The 26,309-nt window shown below is 37.6% G+C and overlaps 1 protein-coding gene across 1 annotated transcript in view; it reads right to left on the bottom strand.

The window, feature by feature from the left end:
* OCA2 (OCA2 melanosomal transmembrane protein) overlaps positions 1–26,309 on the bottom strand; it is a 352,275-nt gene that overhangs the window by 152,573 nt on the left and 173,393 nt on the right. The window contains exon 19 of the mRNA XM_025390396.1: positions 17,963–18,090. Within this exon, the coding sequence (XP_025246181.1) occupies positions 17,963–18,090 (128 nt within the window). The remainder of the gene's footprint in view (positions 1–17,962; positions 18,091–26,309) is intronic.

Here is a 26,309-nt window from a genome sequence, read left to right as displayed (position 1 = left end):
AAAAAAAAAAAAAAAAAAAAAAAAAAAAAAAAAAAAATTAGGGTTAGTTAGAAATAGTAAGTTCTAGTGTTTGATAGCACTATAGGGTGACCATAATTAACAATAACTTATTATATATTTTTAAATAACTGGAAGAAAGGACTTCTAATGCTCCCAAAACAAGTAACAACAAATGTTTCCGGTTATGGATATCCTAATTACCCTGATTTCATCATTACACATTATATTATTGTATCAAAACATCCCAAGTCCCCCATAAATATGCAACAACTATTATGTACTCAGAGAAATCACTTTACAAAAGAAACGAGAAATAAATTAAAAGATGCCCAAAAGACAATAGACAAAAATGAAAATATCACAAGGATCACTAAATAAAGATATCGAAGCAAGTGAGAGAATAAAAATGAATAAGCAAACAGATAAATTAAAAGGGCAGAGATAGTAGTGGAAATGGAACCCAGGCAATGAAGGAATAATATTTGTTTCTTGGATTCCCTAAGGGAAAAAAAACAGAATAGTAGAGTGAAGCTAATATTTAAAACTAAAATCTCTGTTATATGTTCTAGTAAAACTATAAGATTTGAAGGAAGAAGATAAAAATCATCAAGGCCACAGGCAAAACAATCAGACTGACATCAGGTCTTCCAAAATCAACATATAAACAAAATGACAACGGAGCAGGATTTTTAAAAATAAGTCAGTCAAAAAAAAAAAAGGTAACAAAGGATTCCAATCCAGCCAACTTACAAAGAACAGTTTATTTGGCTCATGGTTCTGCAGCCTCTGAAAGTAGAGGCCGACTCCAACATCCACTCAGCTTCTGGTGAGGGCCTCAGGCTGCTCCCATTTGTTGGGGAAGGCAAAGGGGACCCAGGGCGTGCTGAGATCACGCGGCAAAAGAGGAAGCAAGAGAGTGGAAGGCACCAGGCTCTTTTAACAACCAGCTCTTACAGGGACTAACAGAGTGAGAACTCATTACCACAAAGATGGCACCATGCCATTCAGAAGGGGTCCCCCACCACGACCCAGGCACCTCCCACCAAGCCCCACCTCCAACACTGGGATCAAATTTCAACATAAGGTTTGAAGGGGACAAATATCAAAGCCATAGCAACCAGTAACTTCCGTAAAGCAGAAATATTCTGAAATACAAAAACCTCTTTGCTGCCAATGCAACCAAGCTAGAAAATTCCTAAGAAAAACAAAAAACAGAAAGGTCCTTCTACCAGGAAAGTTAAAAATGTTCTATTGAAACAATTCTTGTAGGAAATAGAAACGGAAATTACAATTTTTAAAAAATGATGAGAACACTACATATCAAAATTTAAGGGATGCATTTAAAGCAGTAATCAGAGGAAAATCATTGCATTAAACACATTTAATAGTAACACTGAAGAAAAGATTAAATTTCCAATTCCAAAAACTAGAAAAAAATGAAGTCCACCAAATAAAGCAGGGAAATAATGAAGTTAAAGCAGAAATTAATGACATGGAGAATATAAAAACAGCACATTAATTAACAAACCAACTCCTGGTTGTTGTTTTGAAAAAAATTAACAAGATGGACAAACCACAATCTAACTTGATTAAGGGGAAAAGGGAGAGAAAGCACAAATATTCAAAGAAAGAAAGAACAACACGGAAATAACCATTGAAAGAGAAGTAAAATTTAAATCATACATGACTAATTTGGAAGCTTCTGTGAAAATAAATGTTAAACCCTAGGTGAAGTGGACAGTTCCCTAGAGAAATACAGACTGCCAATATTGACCCCATCTGATTTAGAAAGCTTAAACAGACCTATTTCCAAAGAAATAAAAAGTTATTGAAGAAATAACTAGCCCACTCCCAAAAAAGAATCAGGGCAAAATAGTCTCACGGGGAACTGTACCAATGCCTCAAAAATCAGATAGTCACAATGATCTATAAATTATTTCAGATTACTGAAAAGAAGGTAAATTTTCCTAACTCCTTTTATGAAGCAAGTGTGACAATGATACCTAAACCAGGTAAAGACTACTTTAAAAAAAAAAAAAAAGTACTACAGAAAAGTATTACTCATGAATATAATGAATTACTAATAAATATCAATGCCAAATAGAAAATGAAATATTAGCAAAAAGACCACATTAAGAAAATAATAAACCATTGAAAAGAAAATTCATTCCAGAATTCAAGGTTGGTTCAATATTAGGAAATTCATTAGTACTGTACACTCTATTAATAGATCTAAGAGAAAAATAATATGATGATCTCCATAAATACTGGGGGAAAAAAACCTTTGTCAAATTTCAACACCCATTCATGCTTAAAACACTCAAGAAAGTAGGAATTGGTGGATACTTTGTTAATGTGATAAAAAGTTTTATGTTAGGTATATACACCTAATCCTAAAGCCAGTATCATATTGAATAGGGAAATACTAAAGGCATTTCCACTATCATCAGTGTGTCAGAGTCTCCAAGACCATCCTGACACTTGGAGATGTTCTAGAGGAATTCTGCGCGTCAGCATGCAGTTGCACACCTGACACTACCATTCATTACGGCCGTGAAATAAGGACACACAGCCAGATCATGAGGGGCAAAGACAAAGGTAGAGTCCGCATGAGTACGGGTCCATGTGAGGCTTCCTTCTTGCTCTTCCTCCCACGGGGGGCTCACAGAGTGCATGATCTTTCCCCAGCAATGAAAACGTAGCAACATGTGTGTGATGTTCCTGTCCAGAGAAGCCCATTAGAGACTCAGGTTTTTACTGGGGTCTGATCACATACACACCCTCGGCCTAACATATACCGAAACTCCAGACTCCCAGAAAGAAAACGGGTGTTTAGCATAAATCAAATTGTTTGTATAAGCAGTACAGTAAACTGTCCTTATCAGTTAGATAACAGTGGGAATGCTTCTGAAATTTGAGTTCCCAGATGCCAGCCAAGGACTAACCTGGCAAGCAGACCTTTCTAAGGATGGCAGTCATAGGCCTGCTGTGTTTACCCTTTATTTCTGCTACTATTTAACATTAAACGGGGCTATCAACTAAGGATAAATTAACCTACGAAAACCAATGGCCTCTGTATACACACAAAAATAAACAGCAGATAACTTACCGGCAAAGAAAACCACATGCATAATATCAGCAAAGATTACATCTTTTATAATACATTTAACAAAAAATGTGCGAAATTTATACAACGCAATTTTAAAACATTCCTGAAAGACACTGAAGTAGACTTTATCAAATACAAAGACACATCCTGTTCTCAGATTAAATTAATTAACAATATATAGACGACAGCTATTCCCACATTTATGTATGAATTCAATGCCATCTTGATCAAAAATGTCAGGAAGCTATTTCATAACTGAGTTAGACAAGTTGATACTCATGTTCATAAGAAAAAAGAAATAGTAAGAATATCCCAAAAAGCACTGAAAAAGAAAAACTAAAAAGGGGACATAACTAGCCCTACCAAACACTAAAACAGATTATAAAGCCTCAAACAATTTGATGCTGGTCTGTTAACAGACAAATAGACATGCAATATAATAGAAGTTCAGAACTAGGACCAAGGACATGTGAAAAGTTAATACAGGATAGAACTGACATCTCAAATCACTGGAGTACAAGTGTCCTGTTTAATAAATGGTGCTGGGACAAGCAGGTAGTCATTTGGAAACATAAAATAAAATCAGATTCCACATTTCACACTATATGCAAGAAAAATGCAAATGTATTAGAGATTTAAATGTAAAATAAGATAGCATATAAGTAATGGGTGATTTTCTATTTAGCCTTTCTATATAAAACTGAAAATCCAGAGACATAACTAGTAAATTTGTCTACATAAAAGTGTTTTAAAATTACACGACCAAAATAAACAAACATATACGATAAAAAGTCACAAAACAACTAACTAGGGGTAAAAAATTGCAGTCTATACCACAAAGAGCTAATATCCCTAATAAATGAAGAACCTTTGAACACTATGAAACAAAGATGCAATCAAAAAACAGGAAATTGACACGAATGCACGATTAACCAAAAAGGATTCAAAATTGACCTTCAAACCTGAAAAAATGTTCAAATTCACTTATCATTAAGGAAATGCAACTGAAAACAGCACTGAGATACTATTTTCATAAAACTGACAAAATGAAAATTTATGATGTCACATTCTGTTAGGCAGACTAGGAAAATGGCCGTGCTCACGTAACGCCAGTGGGAGTGTAACCCAGCACAACTCCTGCAGAGGGAAATCTGGCAATAAAGAATAAAACATGCACTTCCCTTTGACTCTGTGATCTGACTTCTAGAAATGCACCCTGAAGGTACACCTCCAACAATACAAAAACACTCACTGTTGTGTTGTTTGTAATTACAAAAGACCGGAGACAACCTAAATGCCTCTATGTAGAAGGAACGTTGAATAAACTACGGCACAGTCACAAAATGGGGTACTATATAGTTATAAAACAGAATCGGGGAGGCCAGGCACGGTGGCTCATGCCTGTAATCCCAGCACTTTGGGAGGCCGAGGCGGGCGGATCATGAGGTAAGGAGATCAAGACCGTCCTGGCAAACACAGTGAAACCCCGTCTCTACTAAAAATACCAAAAAATTAGCTGGGCGTGGTGGCGGGCGCCTGTAGTCCCAGCTACTTGGGAGGCTGAGGCAGGAGAATGGCGTGAACCCGGGAGGCGGAGGTTCAGTGAGCCAAGATGGCACCACTGCACTCCAGCCTGGGCAACAAAGTGAGATTCCGTCTCAAAAAAAAAAAAAAAAAGAGGAGATAGCATTGAAACTATGGGCAAGTAAAAAGCCAAAAATGATACATAAATATAATATATAATATATCATATTGTCATAAAGAAGAAAAATTGATTCTACTCAGGAGTTAAAAGGAAGAGATTGTCATTTTGGATGACAAACAAAATCCAACAGTATGCTTTTGTTTGTTTGTTTAGAGATGGGGTCTTACTACGTTGACCAAGCTGGTCTCAAACTCCTGACCTCAAGCGATCCTCCCATGTCAGCCTCCCGAGTGCTGGGATTACAGTGTGAGCCACTGCACCCACCCCCATATGCTATTTTTAAGACACACCTAAAATACAAAAACACAGACAATTTGAAAGTAAAAGATTGGGAACAGAGATGCTATGCATATATTAATGATGGAATTGATACGTAGCTCTAGATTAACATCAGTAAAAATACAATTTAACAGATTAAAAGCATTATTACAGATTTTTTAAAAGGTAACTTATCCAGTGATAAAATTTCCAATTCTCAGAAAATAGAACAATTCTGCATTTGTACATAACTAATAACCTTTCTTCAAAATATATCAAACAAAAATTGACTAAATTAATAAATTCTGCATCATAGTGAAAAAAACGTTAACCATCATTCTCAAATTATTATGATCCAAAAATGTCTTGCTTGGTCTCATTCATGATAAACTATTTCTCCATGTGTTTTGCAATTTTAGATTGTGAGCTCATATATGTTGGTTCTGTCTATAGGAATACTGAATAGAGATTTCCCTTATGCTGCTAAATCCTTGTTATAAGAAGAGACTGCTACAACCTGAAAGAAAGTGGGGCCAAAACTGCCATGAAAAATACTGTATTTAATGTGCCCATCAGGTCAGAGGAAGACATTTTCTAAAGATGAGCTGGTACCATTCTATGAGATGGCCCCATAGAATGAATTAGAGAAGAGTCCCTCCTCTTCTGATACCAAACCTAGCAGAGACACAACAACAAAAAAAAAAGAAGAAGAAAAAGAAAATTTCAGGCCAATATCCCTGATGATCACAGATGTAAAAAATCTTCAATAAAATACTAGCAAACTGAATCCAGTAGCTCATCAAAAAGCCAATCCACTATGATTAGGCTCTATCTCTTAGATATCTCTTAGATGCAAGTTTGGTGCAACATATGTAAATCAATAAATGTGATTCACCACATAAACAGAATTAAAAACAAAACCCACATGATCATCACCATAGACGCAGAAAAAGCTTTTGATAAAATTCAACATCCCTACCTAGGCATCAAAGGAGTATACCTTAAAATAATAAGAGCTATCTATGACAAACCCACAGCCAACTTCATACTGAACAGGTAAAAGTTGGAACCATTCCCTTTGAGAACTGGAACAAGATAAGGATGCCCTTTCTCACCACACCTATTCAACGCAGTACTGGAAGTCCTAGCCAGAGCAATCAGGCAAGAGTAAGAAATAAAAGACATCCAAATAGGAAGACAGGAAGTCATACTATCTTTTCACAGACAATATGGTTTTATACCTAGAAAACCCCATAGTCTCGGCCCAAAAGCTACTTTAGTTGATAAATAACTCCAGCAAAATTTCAGGATACAAAATCAATGGCTGAAAATCAGTAGCAATTTTAAACACCAAAAACATTCAAGCTGGGAGACAAATCAAGAATGCAATCCCATTTACAACAGCTCTACAAAAAAATACAATGCCTAGAAATATAGCTAACCAGGGAGGCGAAAGAGCTGTACAACAAGAATTACAAACCACTGCTGAAAGAAATCACTGATGACACAAACAAATGGAAAAACCTTCCCTGCTCATGGATAAGAAGAATCAATATTGTTAAAATGGCCATACGCCCAAAGCAATCTATAGATTCAATGCTATTCATATCATACTACCAATGATATTCTTCACAGAATTAGGAAAAAACAACTGTTGCAAAATATATATGGAACCAAAAAAAGAGCCCAAATAGCCTAGGAAGTTTAAAGCAAAAAGAACAAAGCTGGAGGCATCACATCACCCAAGCTTCAAACTATACTACATGACTACAATTAACCAAAACAGCATGGTAGTGGTACAAAAACAGACACATGGACCAACGGAACAGAATAGAGGACCCAGAAATAAAGCCACACACCCACAACTATCAGATCTTTGACAAAATCAACAAAAACAAACAATGGGGAGAGGACTCCCCATTCAATAAATGGTGTTGAGATAACTGGCTAGCCATATGCAGAAGATTGAAACCAGACCCCTTCCTTTCATTACATACAAAAATCAACTCAAGATGGATTAAAGATTTTAATTTAAAACCTAAAACTATAAAAACCCTAGAAGAAAACCTAGGAAGTACCATTTTGGACACAGACCCTGGCAAAGATTTCACGACAAAGACCCCAAAAGCAATTACAACAAAAACAAAAGTTGACAAATGGGGCCTCATTAAACTAAGGAGCTTCTGCATAACAAAAGAAACTGTCACCTCAGTGAACAGACAACCAATGGAATGGGAGAAAATCTTTGCAAAGTATGTATCTGACAAAGGTCTAATATTCAGCATCTATAAGAGACTTAAACAAATTTACAAGCAAAAAACAAACAACCCTGTTAAAGTATGGGCAAAAGACATGAATAGACATTTCTCAAAAGAAGACATACATGTGGCCAACAAGCATATGAACAAATGCTCACCATGGCTAATCATGTTGCAAATCAAAACCGAAATGAGATACCACCTCATGCCAGTCAGAATGGTTATTATTAAAAAGTGAAAACATAATAGATGTTGGTGAGGTTGCAGAGAAAAGAGAACATTTAGACACTGCTGATTAGAGTATAAGTCAGTTCAGCCAATGTGGAAAGCAGTTTGGAGATCCTCAAAGAATACCATTCAACCCACCAATCTCGTTACTGTATATGTACCCAAAGGAATATAAATCATTCTATCACAAAGACAAGTGCATGCATATGTTCACTGCAGCACTATTCACAATAGCAAAAACACAGAACCAACCTAAATGCCCATCAACAGTGGACTGAATAAAGAAAATGTGATATATATCACGGAATACTATGCAGCCATAAAAAAGAATGAAATCATGTCCTTTGCAGCAACACGGATGCAGCTGGAAACCACTGTCCTTAGCAAACTAACACAGGAACAGAAAACCAAATACTGCATGTTTTCATTATAAGTAGGAGCTAAACATTGAGTACACATTGAGTACACATGGACACAAAGAAGGGAACCATAGACACTGGAGTTTACTTGAGGGTGGAAGGTGGGAAGAGGGTAAAGATCAAAAAACTACATATCAGGTCCTATGCTTATTACCTGAGTGATGAAATAATCTGTAAGCCAAGCCCCCATGACGTGCAGTTTACCCATGTAACAAAGATGCACATGTACCCTCGAACCCAAAATGCAAATTGGAAAGAAAAAAAGACATTTCCTGCCTAACAGTTTCATTCTAAATTTTCTTCTTCTAAGGGTAAACATTTTTATATTGATGTTATGTACTCCCTATGTCCAAGAATCATCTAGAAATTTTTAAACATGAATTTAAAGGCCACTTAACATTTCAAATCCCTATAAAACAAAAGGACAAGTAAAATAACATTCCTTAACAGAGGTTATTTATTAACTAACTTTGAAGCCCTTCTAAATCTATGGAAACATGTTCCATTATCCAAAATTAGAAATACTCAAAATTGATCTTGAATTTCAGGAGACAAGGTGTCTACAGTTTTCATTGTACCAACTACTCTATGGTTTGACCAAACTTTCTAGAAGACAATCTGACCTCAGTAACAAAAGTCAGTGCAAAATAGATTAATAGACCCAAACATCTCCAACTGTTTTCCAAAAAATAGAACACACCTGACCTACTGTATGTGCTTCAGAGTGGGGCCTGTTTCAGAGCCACTGCAACATGACAGAAGAAGGATTCGACCCAAAATTTATGCTGGAGAACTCGGGTCCAAAAATGGCAGGAAAAGGGCCAGGAAGCCCTCAAAATCTGGAAGAGGTCTTAGGTAGGTTTTAGATAGCAGATGTAAAACAAGAGATGAAAGCCCAGGGCGTGAAGAGGAAGGCAGGCCACTCTGTAGGGAATGGCTGCTTGGGGTCGGGGAGCTGGGTATGTGAGATCTGTGGGGCCCCAGTAGCTTGCCTAGGACCTCTGTATACAAACCTTACTCTCTTCTGGGCTAACAGTGAATAGTTTGAACAAGAAAAGGTTGAATTAAGCTTTTGAATCAAATTATTACTAAAAAAATTAATAATAATAGGCTACAGCATTTTTTGAACGCCAACTAGGAACTCTACATGGAGCTCAGTACTTCAATATGATCTTGGTTCTCACAAGCAGCATGATTAATATTAATAGACTATTCTAAAGATAAGAAAATTGAGGCTCAGAGGTATTGAGTAATTTGTCTAAAATTGTAGAACAGGAAGTGGCAAAGCTGAGCTCTGACATGGATCCATCTGATGTGAAAGCCTGTGCTCATAAACATTATGGGAACTACAACCTGTTGGCCTGAGTTGGAAGAGTCCTTCCTGGACTGGTGCACAGATCTCCTCTGAGCATGCCCACTGCAGTGTTCTCACGGTCCTGTGGTATTCACCGCACATGAGAAAGCTTCCAACCCATCCATCTCCCCATTAGGCCAGAGGCTGGATCCACATGCAGTGAGGTCTGGTCAAGCTTGATGATGATGGTCAGACTGCTCATAGAGAGGAGAAGCAAGGTGAGGACCCGTTACATACGGATGAGTGGGAGCAAAATGAACAGGAACATCTGAGGATAAAGTAACAGAGTTGAAAGCATCCAGGTCTTAAAATGGCTCGTAATAGAGCGTTTCCTACTTCAAGAAGGATGGTCAGAGTATCTTGCCCAGTTGATTGTCCCTTTTAGGTCAAAAAGTCTAACACTTTTCAGAAGGAGTGTTAGGCCGCCCTTCGGGGAAGCCTGGGGAAGGCAAGCATCTGAACTGGCTTCCTTAAGGTTACACCTCACGAAGATTCCACTGTTCCTCAACTCCCCACAGTTTAGACTACTCAAGTTGGAGAATCACTGAACATCTTCAAAAACCACAATTCATACAATGTTATAGGACAAGCAAAGTTAATGCAATAATAGTAAGCTCAGCTCCCTCTTGATTTTTTTTTTTTTTCAGACAGAGTCTCACTCTGTCACCTAGGCTGGAGTGCAGTGGCACGATCTCGACTCGCTGAAACCTCCACCTCCCAGGTTCAAGCGATTCTCCTGCCTCAGCCTCCCGAGTAGCTGGGATTACAGGTGTGAGCCACCACGCCTGGCTAATTTTTGTATTTTTAGTAGAGACAGGGTTTCACCATGTTGGCCAGGCTGGTCTCTAACTCCTGGCCTCATGATTCACCTGCCTCAGCCTCCCAAAGTGCTGGGATTACAGGTGTGAGCCATCGCGCCCAGCCCCTCTTGATTTTCAAGAAGATATAAGTAACTACGACAGATTAACATATTCTGCTGAGGACCCAAATAAAAACATGGAGGTTGGAAACTGAGGCAAGAATGCATCCCATAGTTGTAGTCAGAAATCTTTCCTGTTGGTTTCTGTACAAAAATTGCCTCTTTCAATGAATGCCCACATCAATATTTGTTTCAGAATTTTCTTTAATTGTTAGAAAGCAGCAACTTTGTTGGGTTGGTTTTGTTGACATTAGTTTCAGTCACAAATGAAAATTCTTTGTTTTGTTCTCATTGAAAACATATTATATCCCATAGTTTCCAGAACTTTTTAAAAATCAACAGAAAGAAATTTTACAAAATTGTATTCTGACTTACCAATATGAATAAAACCAATGCTACATGCACCTGCACTATTGGATACAGGCCCTAAAGGAAGCAGCTGGATAAACTGTCCCCGTTAGTGCTCACGTGCTGAAACTGCCTGACACTTATCATTAGGATACTGCAGTATAACAACGAATAGAAGGAGAAGTGAGACAAAATAGCCTTTCCCAGTGTCAAGGTAACTGAATCAATATGCTCAGGTTGGTTCCCTAATTGCCTAGGTTGGTATGGAGAAAAGAAAAAAATATTAAGAGGCAATTAGGGAGAGTGAAATAAACTATGAAGAAGATATACAGAAAAAGATTAAAGAAATCAAACATGATGTATAAATAAAATAGCCAAGAAGATAAACATCATATAGTTCTCCTCAAAGAATCATGATTACTCTCCTACCCACAATTACATGAGGAGGTGCTAGGTATTGGGTAGTAAAGACACACAAGAATAGTCCCAATTGATTCCATAAGCTCCTGGAATATATGCTGAGGACTTCAGCAACTTGGGAGTGCTCTAGGTGGTGCACGTATCATCTGGCCACACTCCTTCATATTTCCCAAAGGAAATCCCAAAGGATTGGAAGATTTATGTCCACATAAAAAGTTGCACATAGATGTTCATAGCAGCTTTATTTAAAATTGCCAAAACTTGGAAGCAACCAATATGTCCTTAAATCATGGTGGGTGAATAAATAAAGTGTGGTACATCCAGACAATGGAAGGTTATTCAGAGCTAAAAAGAAATGAGCTGTTAAGCCATGAAAAGACAAGAAGGAAAGTTAAACGCATATTACTCTAAATCAAAGAGGCCAATGTGAAAAGACCACATACTGTACTATTCCAACTACAAGACATTCTGGAAAATTCAAAACTATGGAGACAGGAAGAAGAACAATGATTTCCAGGGGCTGGGGGAGAAGAAGGGACGAACAAATGGAGCATAGAGGAATTTTAGGGCAGAAGAACTACTCTGTACAATACCACAATGATGGATACACGTCATTACACCTTTGTCCAAACCCGCAGGATGTATGACACCAAGAACCAAGAATGAGCACTAATATAAACTGTGGACTCTGGATGACTATAACGCATCAATTTAGATTCATAAATCGTAACAACGGTACCACTGTGAGGGAGGAAGTTAACAATGGGGGAAGCTATGCATGTGTAGGGGTTGGAGTATATGGCAAACCTCTTTACCTTCCTCTCAATTTTGCTGTGAACCTAAAACTATTCTTAAAAACTTAGGACTTAAATAGAGCAATCAGCTGGGAATTAGTGAAGCCTGAAGGTTGTATGTGAAAATCAGCAAAGACAGATGCCTTAACAGAGAGACCAGGTTTGAAAGAGACAGTTAAAGATAAGGAAAAAAAAAATAGAAAAATGCCAGATATAAATACTACCTTCTTATCATTTACATAAACTGTAAATGGAATAAACATACCAATTAAAGGGCAGATATGGGCTAAGTGGGTTTTTTAAATGTGAGTCGACTGTATGCTGTCTACAAGCGCTTACTGCTGTCACATTAGATTGAAAGACCCAGAGAGGTGGAAAGAAAAAAGATGGACAAAGACCACACAAACGGTAACAACAACAACAAAAGAGCTGGAGTACCTGTGCTAACATCAGACAAAACTGACCTTAAGGCAAAAATTGTTTTTAGGGTCAAAGAAGGACATTTTATAATTATTTCATATAAATGAAATCAATAACAAATTCAGGGAGATAAATCAGCATCTATAGTTGCTAAAATACATTATCTGAACTTTCTAATTTTTTTACAAAAATTACAAGATATGCAAAAAATAAAGGAAAGTGTGACCCCTGCTCTGGGGTAAAAGCTGCCAATTGTCACTATCTGTGAGGGGAGCCTGGATGCTGAAGTTAGGGAAGACTTCAGAGCAGAATTTTAAATATGTTCAGAGAATTAAAGAATCATGCTTTAAAAAATGAAAAATGATGACAATGATGCATTAAGTAGGGAATATCACAGGAGATAAAAATTATTTTTAAGACAACAGAATGGAAATTCTGGAATTGAATAATACAAGTGAAATGAAAAATTTATTAGAGGGACTCAATAGAATATGTGAGATGACATAAAAATTACACATCAAAAATTAAAATAGATCAATAGAAATTATTCAATCTGAAGAACATAGAAGAAAAAAGAAAGAAGAAAAATGAATAAAGTATCAAAACCTATGGGACACAATCAAGCAAACCAACATGTCTGTAATAGGAATCCCAGAAAAGAAAGATAATAATTTTTTTTTTAAAAGAGAGAATAATATATGTGAAAAATAGTAACCAAAAACTATCCAAACACCCAAAATTAATTTCAAAATTAATCTAAAGATCTTAAAAGCTAAAAATTTCAAAAAACACATAAATAGGATAAACACAAAAAGATCCACACCTAGATGCATCATAGTCACACTACTGAAAGATGAAGTAAAGCCTCAAAAGCAACAACAGAAAAATGACTTAATGTGCACTGGAGGAAAGCAATGATTAACAGCTAATTTCTCATAAGAAGCAATGGAGACCCAAAGTCAGAATGACAGATTTGGACTGGTGAAAGAAAAAAAAAAACTAACAAGTATTCTTATATAAGTGAAAAAAAACTATACTTTAAAAAGACAAAATAAAGGCATTCACATATAAACAAAGAGAGAATTTGTTTCCAACAGATTTGCTTTACAAGATATACTAAAGGAAATTCTTCAGGCTGACATCGTGTGGCAACTTAAATCCATACAAAGAAGTAAAGAATTGTAGGAAAGATACATACAAACACACACACACACACACACACACACACACAAACCTGACCCTCAAACAATGTGGGTTTTAGGGGCACCAGCCCCCTACAAAGTTGAAAATCTGTGTATAGATTTTGACTCCCCCAAATCTTAACTACTAATAGCCTACTATTGACTGGGAGTCTTGCCAATAACATAAACAGTCAATTAACACAGATTTCATTTTCTTTTGTTTTGTTTTGAGACACAGTCTTGCTCTGTCATCCAGGCTGGTGTGCAGTGGCACAATCACAACTCGCTGCAGTCTCAACCTCCCAGGTTCAAGTGCTCCTCCCACACCAGCCTCCTGAGTAGCTGGGACTACAGGCCTGCACCACCACGCCAGCTAATTTTTTAATATTTTTATAGAGACAAAGTCTCACTATGTTACCCAGGCTGGTCTCAAACTCCTGGAACATGTATTTTGTAAGCTATATGTCTTACACACTGTATTCTTACAATAAAGTAAGCTACAGAAAAGAAAATGTTATTAAGACAATCATAAGAAAGAAAAAATACATTTACAGTACTGTATTTATCGATACCATAAGTTTACATCATCTGTTTACAAGGTGAATCATCTGTCAGAAATAGTAGGCAAGTGCAGCTGCAGACCACAATCTATGGGACATATCAAGCAATTCAACTTTCTCCTGTAATGTTACGACTTTTCTCTGCTTCTCCAGCATCACTAGTGGCACTTGCTGTGGGTCCCACGTGTCATTCAAGGTTTACAGCATTGCACTAAACACAAGAAACACATGGGAATTGAGAGACCACGTTTTACTGCAATAGGCAATTTACTGAAGGGATGAACCACTCAGGAGGAGATGATCAGCATCACGTGGCATCTTAAGTAGATCCTCGCTCACTGCAAGAGCAACAGGAGGTGGCTGTGAAATTATTACAGTAGCACAGTATGTACCACAGTTAACTTTACACGGTTATGATTGAATGCTGCATCTTTACATGTGTTTACATTTCCCTTGACTGTGAATGGTACCATGTACTATCTGTGTGTGTGTAAGCTTTGATCAATTTCAATGTTGTATAATAGATCTGTGCATATTTTACAGAAGTAAATAAGATAGACTAGTATCTACAAAAATTTTATGCATTCATGACTTGCCTTTTGTGGTTTTTTGTTTGGGGTGTGTGTGTGTGTATATGTGTGTTTCTGTGTCTCTCCCATGTGCTTATTTTCACCACTGGCCACTTACAATCCACCATCATTTTTTTAATAACTGGTTCAAAGGACAATTGTTTTTAACTTCTAAGTTCAGGGGAACATGTGCAGGTTTGTTATATAGGTAGACTCATGCCACAGGAGTTTGTTGTACAGATTATTTTGTCACCCAGGTGTTGTGCCCATTACTTATTTTTCCCGAACCTCTCCCTCCTCCCACTTTCATCCTCCGGTAGGCCCCAGTGTCTGTTGTTCCCCTCTTTGGGTCCATGTGTTCTCATCATTCAGCTCCCACTTATAAGTGAAAACATGTGGTATTTGGTTTTCTATTCCTGTGTTAGTTTGCTAAAGATAAAGGCCTCTGGCTCCATCCATGTTTCTGCAAAAGATATAATCTCATTCTTTTTAACAGCTGCAGAGCGTTCCATGGTGCATATGTACCACTTTTATTTATCCAGTCTACCATTGATGGACATTTAGATCAATTCCATGTCTTTGCTATTGTGAATAGTGCTGCAATTAACACACATGTGCATACGTCTTTACAGCACAAGACTTTATATTCCTTTTGGTATATACCCAGTAATGGAATTTCCTGAGTCAAATGGCAATTCAGTTTTTAGCTCTTTAAGGAATCACCACACTGCTTTCCACAATGGTTGAACTAATTTACACTCCCGCCAGCAGTGTATAAGTGATCCCTTTTCTCTGCAACTTCATTAGCATGGGTTATTTGTTGAGTCTTTAATAATAGCTATATGACTGGTGTGAGACGGTATAGCATTGTAGTTGTGATTCACATTTCTCTAATGGTTGGTGATACTGAGCTTTTCATATGCTTATTGGCTGCATGTATGTCTTCTTTTGAAAGTGTCTATTCATGTCCTTTGCTCACTTTTTAATGCAGCTGTTGGTTTTTTTTTTTCTTGTAAATTTGCATAAGTTCCTTATAGACACTGGTTCCTATTAGACCTTTGTCAGAGATGCAGAGTTTGCAAAAATTTTTTCCCATTCTGTACGTTGTCTGTTTACTCTGTTGATAGCTCCTTTTGCTGTGCAGAAGCTTTTTAGTTTAATAGATCCCATTTGTCAATTTTTGCTTTTGTTACAATTTCTTTTGGCACCTTCGTCATGAAATTTTTGCCCGTGCCTATGTACAGAATGGTACTGCCTAGATTGTCTTCCAGGATTTTATAGTTTGGGGTTTAGGTTTAAGTCTTTAATCCATCTGGAGTTGATTTTTGTATATGGTGTAAGGAAGGGATCTGATTTCAGTCTTCTGCATGTGGGTAGCCAGTTCTCCCAGCACCGTTTATTGAGTAGAGAGTGCCTTCCCCACTGCTTGTTTTGGTCAGTTTCGTCAAAGATCAGATGGTCACAGGTGTACAGCCTTATTTCTGGGCTTTCTGTTCTGTTTCATTGGTCTATGTGACATACCTAACTTTGACTTAATTTTTTTCAATATTTCTAAGCTATGCAGTTCATCTGTGAGTTTTTTCAAATTGTCACATATCTCCAAAAAAATTTCCCATTTATTGAAAAAGATCTCCATATAAGTGGACCCAATGCAATTCAAATCCATGTTTTTCAAGAGTCAACTGTATGTCTTTTTTATCATTTTCCTTTTTTCTCTTTAACACAAAATACATTGCATAAAATAATTGAAATGATAAAATGATTATATACGTTAGGCATATGAAGTAGAAGTATAACATATGTGACCATCAAAGCACAAACAAGGGAGGACGAATGGAGCTATACTGGAACACAATGTCTGTATTTTCCACGAAATAAGTTAGTATTAATCCAGTACAGATCGTATTAAACTAAGATGTACAGTTTAACCCTTGGAGCAATCAATAATAAAATAACTCAAGAACACAGTTTTAAAAAAAGAAACAAAGAATTAAAATGTATACAAGAAAATATAATTTAACACAGTAAGAAAGCAGTAAAAGATAAAGAGAGGAAAAAAGATACGAGATATAGTGAAAATAGCAAAGTAGCAGACACAAAGCCAAGCATATGAATAACTGTATTAAATGTGAGTGGACTGAACATTTCAGTTAAAATGTAGAAATTGTCAGGCTAGATTTTATCATTTTTAAAATGATAACTCATGCAAACAGTAAATAAAAGTGGGCCAAAGTGGCTATACCAGTATCAGGCAAATAGACCCTAAGACAAAAATATTACCAGAGAAAAAGAGACATTTAGTAATGATAAAGTTCTATTCATTTGGATGATGTAATAATTATAAAAGTATATACACTTAACAACCAATCCTCAAGATACATGAAGCAAAAGCTGACACACTTGAAAGGAAAAATACCCAATCCAACAAAATCGTTGAAGACTGCAATACCCTTCTCTCAATCACTGAAAGAAGAGTTTCACAGAATATCAGAGGTAATGTGCAAGAGAAAAACAGAACTGTTAACAAGCAGGACAAATCTGACACTCATAGAATGCTCCACATAACAGCAGCAGAATACACATCACAAGTAGAATATTCTCCAAGACAGATCAAATGCTAGACCATAAAACAAGTCTTAAAAAAATTAAAAGGACTGCAATTGTGCAACATATGTCCTGTGACCACAAGTGAATTAAATAAGTCAAAAACATACAGAAACACAGGCAATCCACCAATATTTGGAACCTTCAAAACATACTTTGAAATAACCCATAAGTCAAAAAAAGAAATTATATGGAAAATTAGAAAATATTTCTAGCTTAATGAAAATGAAAGCACATTACATGTTAAACTGAAGAAATGCAGAGAAGTGGTGCTGGGGGAACAGTTTGAGGAATCTTTCTGTGTTACTAAATCTTTCTGTTTGAGGAGGACACGAGTTTGTAAATGAAGTCTCAAGATTTAAAAGTATTGTGAGTAATTTTGTAACAACAATTGTAACGGAAACCATACATATTACTTACTGATGTAGTCTTTTCCGTGATAACAGAAATTGTACTTAAATATTACACAAAATGAAACAGATCCAGGTCACACTACCTCGTAAACTTGCTGTTATAAGTAATTTAGCTCCAGACTCAACTTACAGCAAATTATATTTTATAGAAAATGAAATTAGAATGAGTTTACAAATCACAAACATAATTCATGAAAAAAAAAAATAAGCAGTGCTATCAGAAATCTCTTAGTGGCTAAGGTAAAGCTGGTTAACTTAAAATAGTCCAATTACAACCTCCACTGTTTTCCACTTAGAGAATATGAGGAAAGATTTATAGATGTAGCCTTTCTTCATTCACCAAACAAAATATAAAATACGAAATCAGGTAAAATGCCATATGGCAAAAGTTCTAAAATCTTACCTCCATCAGAACAAAGAGCGCTGCAAAAAACAGAAGCGTTGCCCATTCCACTCTGTGTAGAATTATCTCAAAATCATGAATATCAGCTAAAATTAGCAACCAGATGGCACCCAGAATAGCGATCCATCCTGCAAATAAGTAAATAGACATGGAGATACAGTTCCACTGTTAACATACCAATTCTTTTTTTATCTTCTGGTTGCCTTTTTCTTTATCAAGAATAATTGTCACACTACAAACTGCATATATTTAAAATGCATATAATTTCTATTTGGATATATGTATACTCATGAAACCAACACTGTAATCAAGATAATGAACACGGCCATTGACCCTAGGAGTTTATTCATGCCTATGCTCTTGTGCCTCCTCTAGCTCCTCTTGTCAACCCCCACACTCCCAGTAAGCCTTCTTCTCTTTTCTTTCACTATAGATTGGTTTACATTTTCTATAAATGCAGGTTTTCTGTAAATTACACCATTGTTTTTTGTTGTTGTTGTTTTGGGGGTTTTCTTGAGACATAGTTTTGCTCTGTCGCCCAGGTTGGGCTGCAGTTCGACTTACTGCAACCTCCACCTCCCGGGCCCAAGCTGGGGAGCCTCAGCCTCCCAAGTAGCTGGGATTACAGGTGCATGCCATCACACCAGTTAATTTTTTGCATTTTTAGTAGAGACAAGGTTTCGCTATGTTGGCCAGGCTGGTATCAAACTCCTGGCCTCAAGTAATGCGCCTACCTCCACCTCCCAAAGTGCTTGGATTACAGGCACACGCCACCACGCCCAGCCAGTTGTATTTTTTTGTCTATTTCTCAATAGACAGATCATCCAGACAAAAACAATCAATATTCAGCATAATCATGTTAAGATCCTTCACTGTTGGCCAGGCGTGGTGGCTCACGCCTGTAATCCCATCACTTTGGCAGGCCCACGTGGGCAGATCACCTGAGATTGGGAGTTCGAGACCATCCTGATGAACATGGAGAAACCCTGTCTCTACTAAAAACACAAAATTAGCCAGATGTGATGGCGCATGCCTGTAATCCCAGTTGCTTGAGAGGCTGAGGTAGGAGAATTGCTTGAACATGGGAGGCAGAGGTTGCAGTGAGCTGAGATCGCGCCACTGCACTCCAGCCTGGGCAACAAGAGTGAAACTCCGTCTCAAAAAAAAAAAAGATCCTTCACTGTTGGTGTCTGAGTCAGTAGTTCATCCTTTTTTAATGTGCAGTAGTATGCTAGTGTGTGGATATATTACCATGTACATACCACTCACCTATTGATGGACACGTGGATTGTTTCCAGTGTCGGCTATTTCAAATAAATGTGCTGTGAACATTCATATGCAAGTCTTTGTATGTACATATGCTTTCAGTTCCCTTGGCTAATACCTAGGGAATGAGATGGTTGGATATATGATAGGTTAATACTATGCAATGTTATATGAAACATTTATGCTTCAGGAAACTGCAAAACTATTTTCCAAAATAATTTCATCATTTTACAATCCCACCAGCAGTGTGTGAGAATTCCAGTTCTTACATCTTCACCAAAACTTGATCAGCCTTTCTGATTTTAGACATTATAATGGATGTGTAGTGGGATCTTACTGTGGTTTCCAGTTGCATTTCTCTCATGATTAATGACATTGAGCATCCTTTTATTTTTACTTTTATTTTTATTCTTTTGAGACAGAATCTCACTCTGTGGCCCAGGCTGGAGCACAGTGCTGCAATCTCGGCTCACTGCAACCTCCGTCTACCAGGTTCAAGCGATGCTCCTGCCTCGGCCTCCCAAGTAGCTGGGATTACAAGTGTGCACCACCCTGCTCAGCTAATTTTTGTATTTTCAGTAGAGATGGGGTTTTACCATGTTGGCCACGCTGGTCATGAACTCCTGCCTTCAAGTGATCCACCCACCTTGGCCTCCCAAAGTACTGGAATTATAGGCATAAGCTACCATGCCTAGCTGACATTCAGCATCTTTTACTTATTTGCCATCCATATATCTTCTTTCATAAAGTTTTTGTTTAAATGCTCTGGTTATTTGTTTCCTTACTGGTTAGAGCAAATGAAACCCAACATAAGTAGAAGAAAAGAAACAATAAAGACTGGAGCAGAAATCAATGAAATAGAAAATGGAAAAAAATGTTAGAGAAAAGCAAAGATACCAAAACCTGGTTCTTTCAAAAGCTCAGTAAGATCAGTCAACATTTAGCCTATCTGAATAGAACAAGTGAGAAAACAAAATTGCCAATATCAAGAATAAGATTGGTGGCATGACTATAGATTCTATAGATATAAAAATGTGGACTTGTTTTCAATAGCTGCCATAACAAATGATCATAAACATAGTGGCTTGACATTCCCTTTGAAAACTGGCACAAGACAGGGATGCCCTCTCTCACCACTCCTATTCAACATAGTGTTGGAAGTTATGGCCAGGGCAATCATGCAGGAGAAAGAAATAAAGGGTATTCAATTAGGAAAAGGGAAGTCAAATTGTCCCTGTTTGCAGATGACATGACTGTAGATTTAGAAAACCCCATCGTCTCAGCCCAAAATCTCCTTAAGCTGATAAGCAACTTCCTCAAAGTCTCAGGATACAAAGTCAATGTGCAAAAATCACAAGCATTCTTATACACCAATAACAGACAAACAGAGAGCCAAATCACAAGTGAACTCCCATTCACAACTGCTTCAAAGAAAATAAAATACCTAGGAATCCAACTTACAAGGGATGTGAAGGACCTCTTCAAGGAGAATTACAAACCACTGCTGAACGAAATAAAAGAGGACACAAACAAATGGAAGAACATTCTATGCTCATGGATAGGAAGAATCAATATCATGAAAATGGCCATACTGCCCAAGGTAATTTATAGATTCAATGCCATCCCCATCAAGCTACCAATGACTTTCTTCACAGAATTGGAAAAAACTACTTTAAAGTTTATATGGAACCAAAAAAGAACCTGCATTGTCAAGACAATCCTAAGCCAAAAGAACAAAGCTGAAGGCATCACGCTACCTGACTTCAAACTATACCACAAGGCTACAGTAACCAAAACAGCATGGTACTGGTACCAAAACAGAGATATAGACCAATGGAACACAACAGAGCCCTCAGAAATAATACCACACATCTACAGCCATCTGATCTTTGACAAACCTGACTTTGACGAATTGGGGAAAGGATTCCCTATTTAATAAATGGTGCTGGGAAAACCGGCTAGCCATATGTAGAAAGCTGAACTGGATCCCTTCCTTATACCTTTTACAAAAATTAATTCAAGATGGATTAAAGACTTAAATGCCAGACCTAAAACTATAAAAACCCTAGAAGAAAACCTAGGCAATACCATTCAGGACACAGGCATGGGCAAGGACTTCATGTGTAAAACACCAAAAGCAATGGCAACAAAAGCCAAAATTGACAAATGGGATCTAATTAAACTAAAGACCTTCTGCACAGCAAAGGAACTACCTTCAGAGTGAACAGGCAACCTACAGAATGGGAGAAAATGTTTGCAATCTACCCATCTGACAAAGGGCTAATATCTAAAATCTACAAAGAACTTAAACAAATTTACAAGAAAAAAATCAAACAACCCCATCAAAAAGTGGGCAAAGGATATGAACAGACATTGCTCAAAAGAAGACACTTATGCAGCCAACAGACACATGAAAAAATGCTCATCATCACTGGTCATCAGAGAAATGCAAATCCAAACCACAATGAGATACCATTTCACACCAGTTAGAATGGCGATCATTAAAAAGTCAGGAAACAACAGATGCTGGAGAGGATGTGGAGAAATAAGAATGCTTTTACAATGTTGGTGGGAGTGTAAATTAGTTCAACCATTGTGGAAGACAGTGTGGCGACTCCTCAAGGATCTAGAACCAGAAATACCATTTGACCCAGCCATCCCATTACTGGTATATACCCAAAGGATTATAAACCATGCTTCTATAAAGACACATGCACACGTATGTTTATTGCGGCACTGTTCACAATAGCAAAGACTTGGAACCAACCCAAATGTCCATCAACGATAGACTGGATTCTGGATTAAGAAAATGTGGCACATATACACCATGGAATACTACGCAGCCATGAAAATGGATGAGTTCATGTCCTTTGCAGGGACATGGATGAAGCTGGAAACCATCATTCTGAGAAAACTATCACCAAGAACAGAAAACCAAACACCGCATGTTCTCACTCACAGGTGGGAATTGAACAATAAGATCACTTGGACACAGGGTGGGGAACACCACACACCCGGGGTGGGGGACAGGGGAGGGATAGCATTAGGAGATATAACTAATGTAAATGACGAGTTGATGGGTGCAGCACACCAACATGACACATGTATACACAAGTAACAAACCTGCATGTTGTGCACATGTACCCTAAAACTTAAAGTACAATAAAAAATAAAAAATAAATAGACATAGTGGCTTGAAATAACACCTATTTATTATATCATGGTTTTCATAGGTCAGAGGATGCTGGTTTACAGCCGAATGTCTGCTTAGAGTCTCATGAAGTCACAGCCACAGAGTGTTGGCAGGGCTGCGTTCCTGTCTGGAGGCTCTGAAGATGTGTTTCTCTGCTCATTCAGGTGTTGACATAATCCAGTTCCCTGCAGCTGTAGGACTAAGGCCCCTGTTTCCTTCCTGGCTGTCACCCAAAAGCTGTGCTGAGCTTCCAGAGGCACCCACATTCCCAGCCTCATGCCTCCATTCCTCCATCTTCAAAGCCAGCAAAGTCCCTCTCACACTTCAAATTTCTCCCGCCTCTTCGCCTGTCACAGTTCTCTAACTGGCTCTTCTGTCTTCCACTTTATTTTTAAGGGCCCTTGTGATTACATTGGATCTACCTGGATAATCCAGAAAAATCTCCCTTTATGAAGGTTTATAACCTAAATCCACCTGCAAAGTTCCTTGGCTATGTAATATAACATATATGGCCATTAACATCAGGAACTAGAGGGTGGACTCCTTTGAGGCAGAGAGGTATGTATGAATTAATTTGGGAAAAATTAACATTTTAACAATATAGGAGCTTCTGATCTATAAACACAGTATATAGCTCCAATTATTTATGTGTTCTTTCATTTTTCCTAAGAATGTTTTGTATAAATCCCAGCATTCCTTTGTGTAGAAATTAACAAACTGATTCTAAAAATCACATAAGAATGCAAAGGACTAGAATAACCAATACAACTTCAGTAAAAGAAGAACAAAGTTTGAGAATATACATTATCTCACTTCAAGATTTATTACACAGCAACAACAATAAAAACAGTGTGATATTGCATCAAAATAAATTGATCAATGGAGAATCCAAAAATATACCCACATATTTATGGTCAATTGATTTTTTTGCAAAGATTCAATGGTGGTTTAATACAGAAGGACAAGTCTTTTCCACATACGGTGCTGGAACAGTTGGATATTCACATGCAAAATAACTTTTACTTTGATCTGTTCACTAATCATACACAAAATTTAATACAAACGGATTATAGGCCTAAATGTAAAACATAACTATAAAACTTCTGGAAGAAAATACAGGAGAAATCTCTGACCCTGAGTTGAAGGTTTTCTTAGATATAACACTAAAAACGTAATATATGAAAAGAAAAAAATCATATTAATTGGACTTTATCAAAATTACGAATTCTTGTTTTTCAAAGGGCGCTGTCAAGTAAAAGTAGAAAAAAGCCACAAACTGGGAGAAAATATTTCCAAATCATCTATCTGATAAAAGACTAATATCTAGAATATATATATATTTTTTTAATTCTCAAAATTCAACAAGTAAACAAACAACCCAATTAAAATGGGAAATATTTTAAACAAAGAAGATATAACACTGGCAAATGCGTACATGAAAAGATGGTCAAATATCACTAGCCATTAGGGAAACGTGGAGTAAAACCACAATGACATTTCACCGTCTGCCTTCGAATGTGTAAAATCGAAAACACTGACTAAAGTGAATGTTGACAAGGAGATGAAGGAACAGGAACTTTCAAGCACTGCTGGTGGGAAAATTGTTTAACCATTCCAGAAAACAGCGTGGCAGTTTTTAAAAACGTGATCCACACACCCACCAATATGAACCCACCGTTCCACTTTGAAGTATTTACCCGAGAGAAATTAAAGCACAAGGTAACACAAAGAATTGAACACAATGTTTACTGCAGTCTTAGTCTTGATGGTCAAAAACTGGAAACAATTCAAATATCCATCAACAGGTGAATGTACGTCCAAAAAAATGGTGTCATATTCAAACCATGGAATACTACTCAGTAATAACAGGAATGAATTATTGATGTATGCTACCACATGGATGAATCTCATAATAATTATGCTGAATGAAAGAAGCCAGAACAAATATATATATATATCATTTTTAATATAAAGTTCTAGAAAATGTAAATAGCAGAGTTTGACAAGCTATAGTCCATGGGTCAAATCTGACCCCCTGCTTGTTTCTATAAATATAATTTTATTGAAACACATCCACAGCCATCCATTTACATACTTTCTATGACTGCTTTACCACAACCCAGTCATTTAGTATTTGTGAGAGAGAATGTAGGCTAAAAAGCCTCAAGTGTTTTCTATCTATCCTTTTGTGGAAAAGCTTGCCAACTCTTAATCTACAGTGACAGAAAACAGGTCAGAGACTGCCTGAGGAGCGAGGTGCTGGGAGGTCAGGAGTAAGCGAGTATCAAGAGGCTCAAGGAGCTCTTCAGTGTGGTGACTGAGCCAGGCTCTTCATCAGGACGGGGGTCTGACACTTCGTCTCTAAACACTCTGATTCCAACTCTAAGGTTCACTGGATTTTCTTGGAATATTTTTGCTGTCTCCAGTAAACACTGTATGCAACATGTGCTTAGGACACTAAAGGTTCAAAGAACTGGGGCATCACCAAATTAGCCAAACAGGTTGCACAAACTGATGTATGCCTGCTCGCAACTAAATATGGATCTGATTGATAGTTATGTGTGTGACTTTCATTATAAGTATTACAGAGCTAGCCATCTCCCACTTTCAAGAGTTAGACACTAAAGCTAGGGTCCACCAAAAAGATAAAGGAGTTCTCCAAGACCAGAATGGATCAGGCTAGTTTACAACTAGGAGAAGCAGAATACTATTCAGTTAAAAAAAAAAAAAAAAAAAAAAAAAGTACTAAGATCTCAATTGTTTACATGTTTGAGCGGAGGGGGGAAATCTCTTAAATAAGAATTACTTGGATGAGGCCGGGCGCGGTGGCTCAAGCCTGTAATCCCAGCACTTTGGGAGGCCGAGACGGGCGGATCACGAGGTCAGGAGATCGAGACCATCCTGGCTAACACGGTGAAACCCCGTCTCTACTAAAAAATACAAAAAACTAGCCGGGCGAGGTGGCGGGCGCCTGTAGTCCCAGCTACTCGGGAGGCTGAGGCAGGAGAATGGCGTGAACCCGGGAGGTGGAGCTTGCAGTGAGCTGAGATCCGGCCACTGCACTCCAGCCTGGGCGACAGAGCGAGACTCCGTCAAAAAAAAAAAAAAAAAAGAATTACTTGGATGAATAAAGTATCCTGTTAAACAATTCTTGACAATTCTATACCTTGCATTTTATTTTATCTATTTATTTATTTATTTTTAATTTTAATTTTTTTGAGATGGAGTTTTGCTCTTGTCACCCAGGCTGGAGTGCAGTGGCACAATCTCGGCTCACTGTAACCTCTGCTTCCGGGTTCAACTGATTCTCCTGCCTCAGTCTCCTGAGCAGCTGGGATTATAGGTGCCCACCACCACACCCAGCTAATTTTTTGTATTTTTAGTAGAGACGGGGTTTCATCATGTTGGCCAGGCTGGTCTTGAACTCCTGACCTCAGGTGATCCACCTGCCTCGGCCTCCCAAAGTGCTGGGATTACAGGCATAAGCCACCATGCCCGGCCTGTACCTTGCATTTAAAAAAAAAAAAAATTATCTGTTCTGATTGTTTCAAATTATTTCTACTACTCTTACTCTACCTTCAAGGGCTTAAATATAGAAAACAATGACAGTTATTGAATATGATGTATATAATTTGAAGACGTATCCAAACTACCCTTTTGTCTCCTACAGTTCCTCCTGCTTTCCAAAGTATACCCACTTCTCTACTTTTGCAAGACCGTTGTCTCACAATATCAGGACACACTCCTGATCATCTGGTCCTCACTGGTTGTCCCCTAAATCCAAATTGTTCTATATGCCCCCTTTGGAAACCTGCTCTGTACCTGATTCTGAGCTTAAGGGATATAGATAGGAATGTAAGCAAGGCACCACTTCAAAGGCCTCACTGT

This window comes from Theropithecus gelada, chromosome 7a, assembly GCF_003255815.1.
Source record: "Theropithecus gelada isolate Dixy chromosome 7a, Tgel_1.0, whole genome shotgun sequence".
Taxonomy (NCBI): Eukaryota; Metazoa; Chordata; class Mammalia; order Primates; family Cercopithecidae; genus Theropithecus; species Theropithecus gelada.
This window is presented reverse-complemented; position numbering and strand designations above follow the sequence as displayed.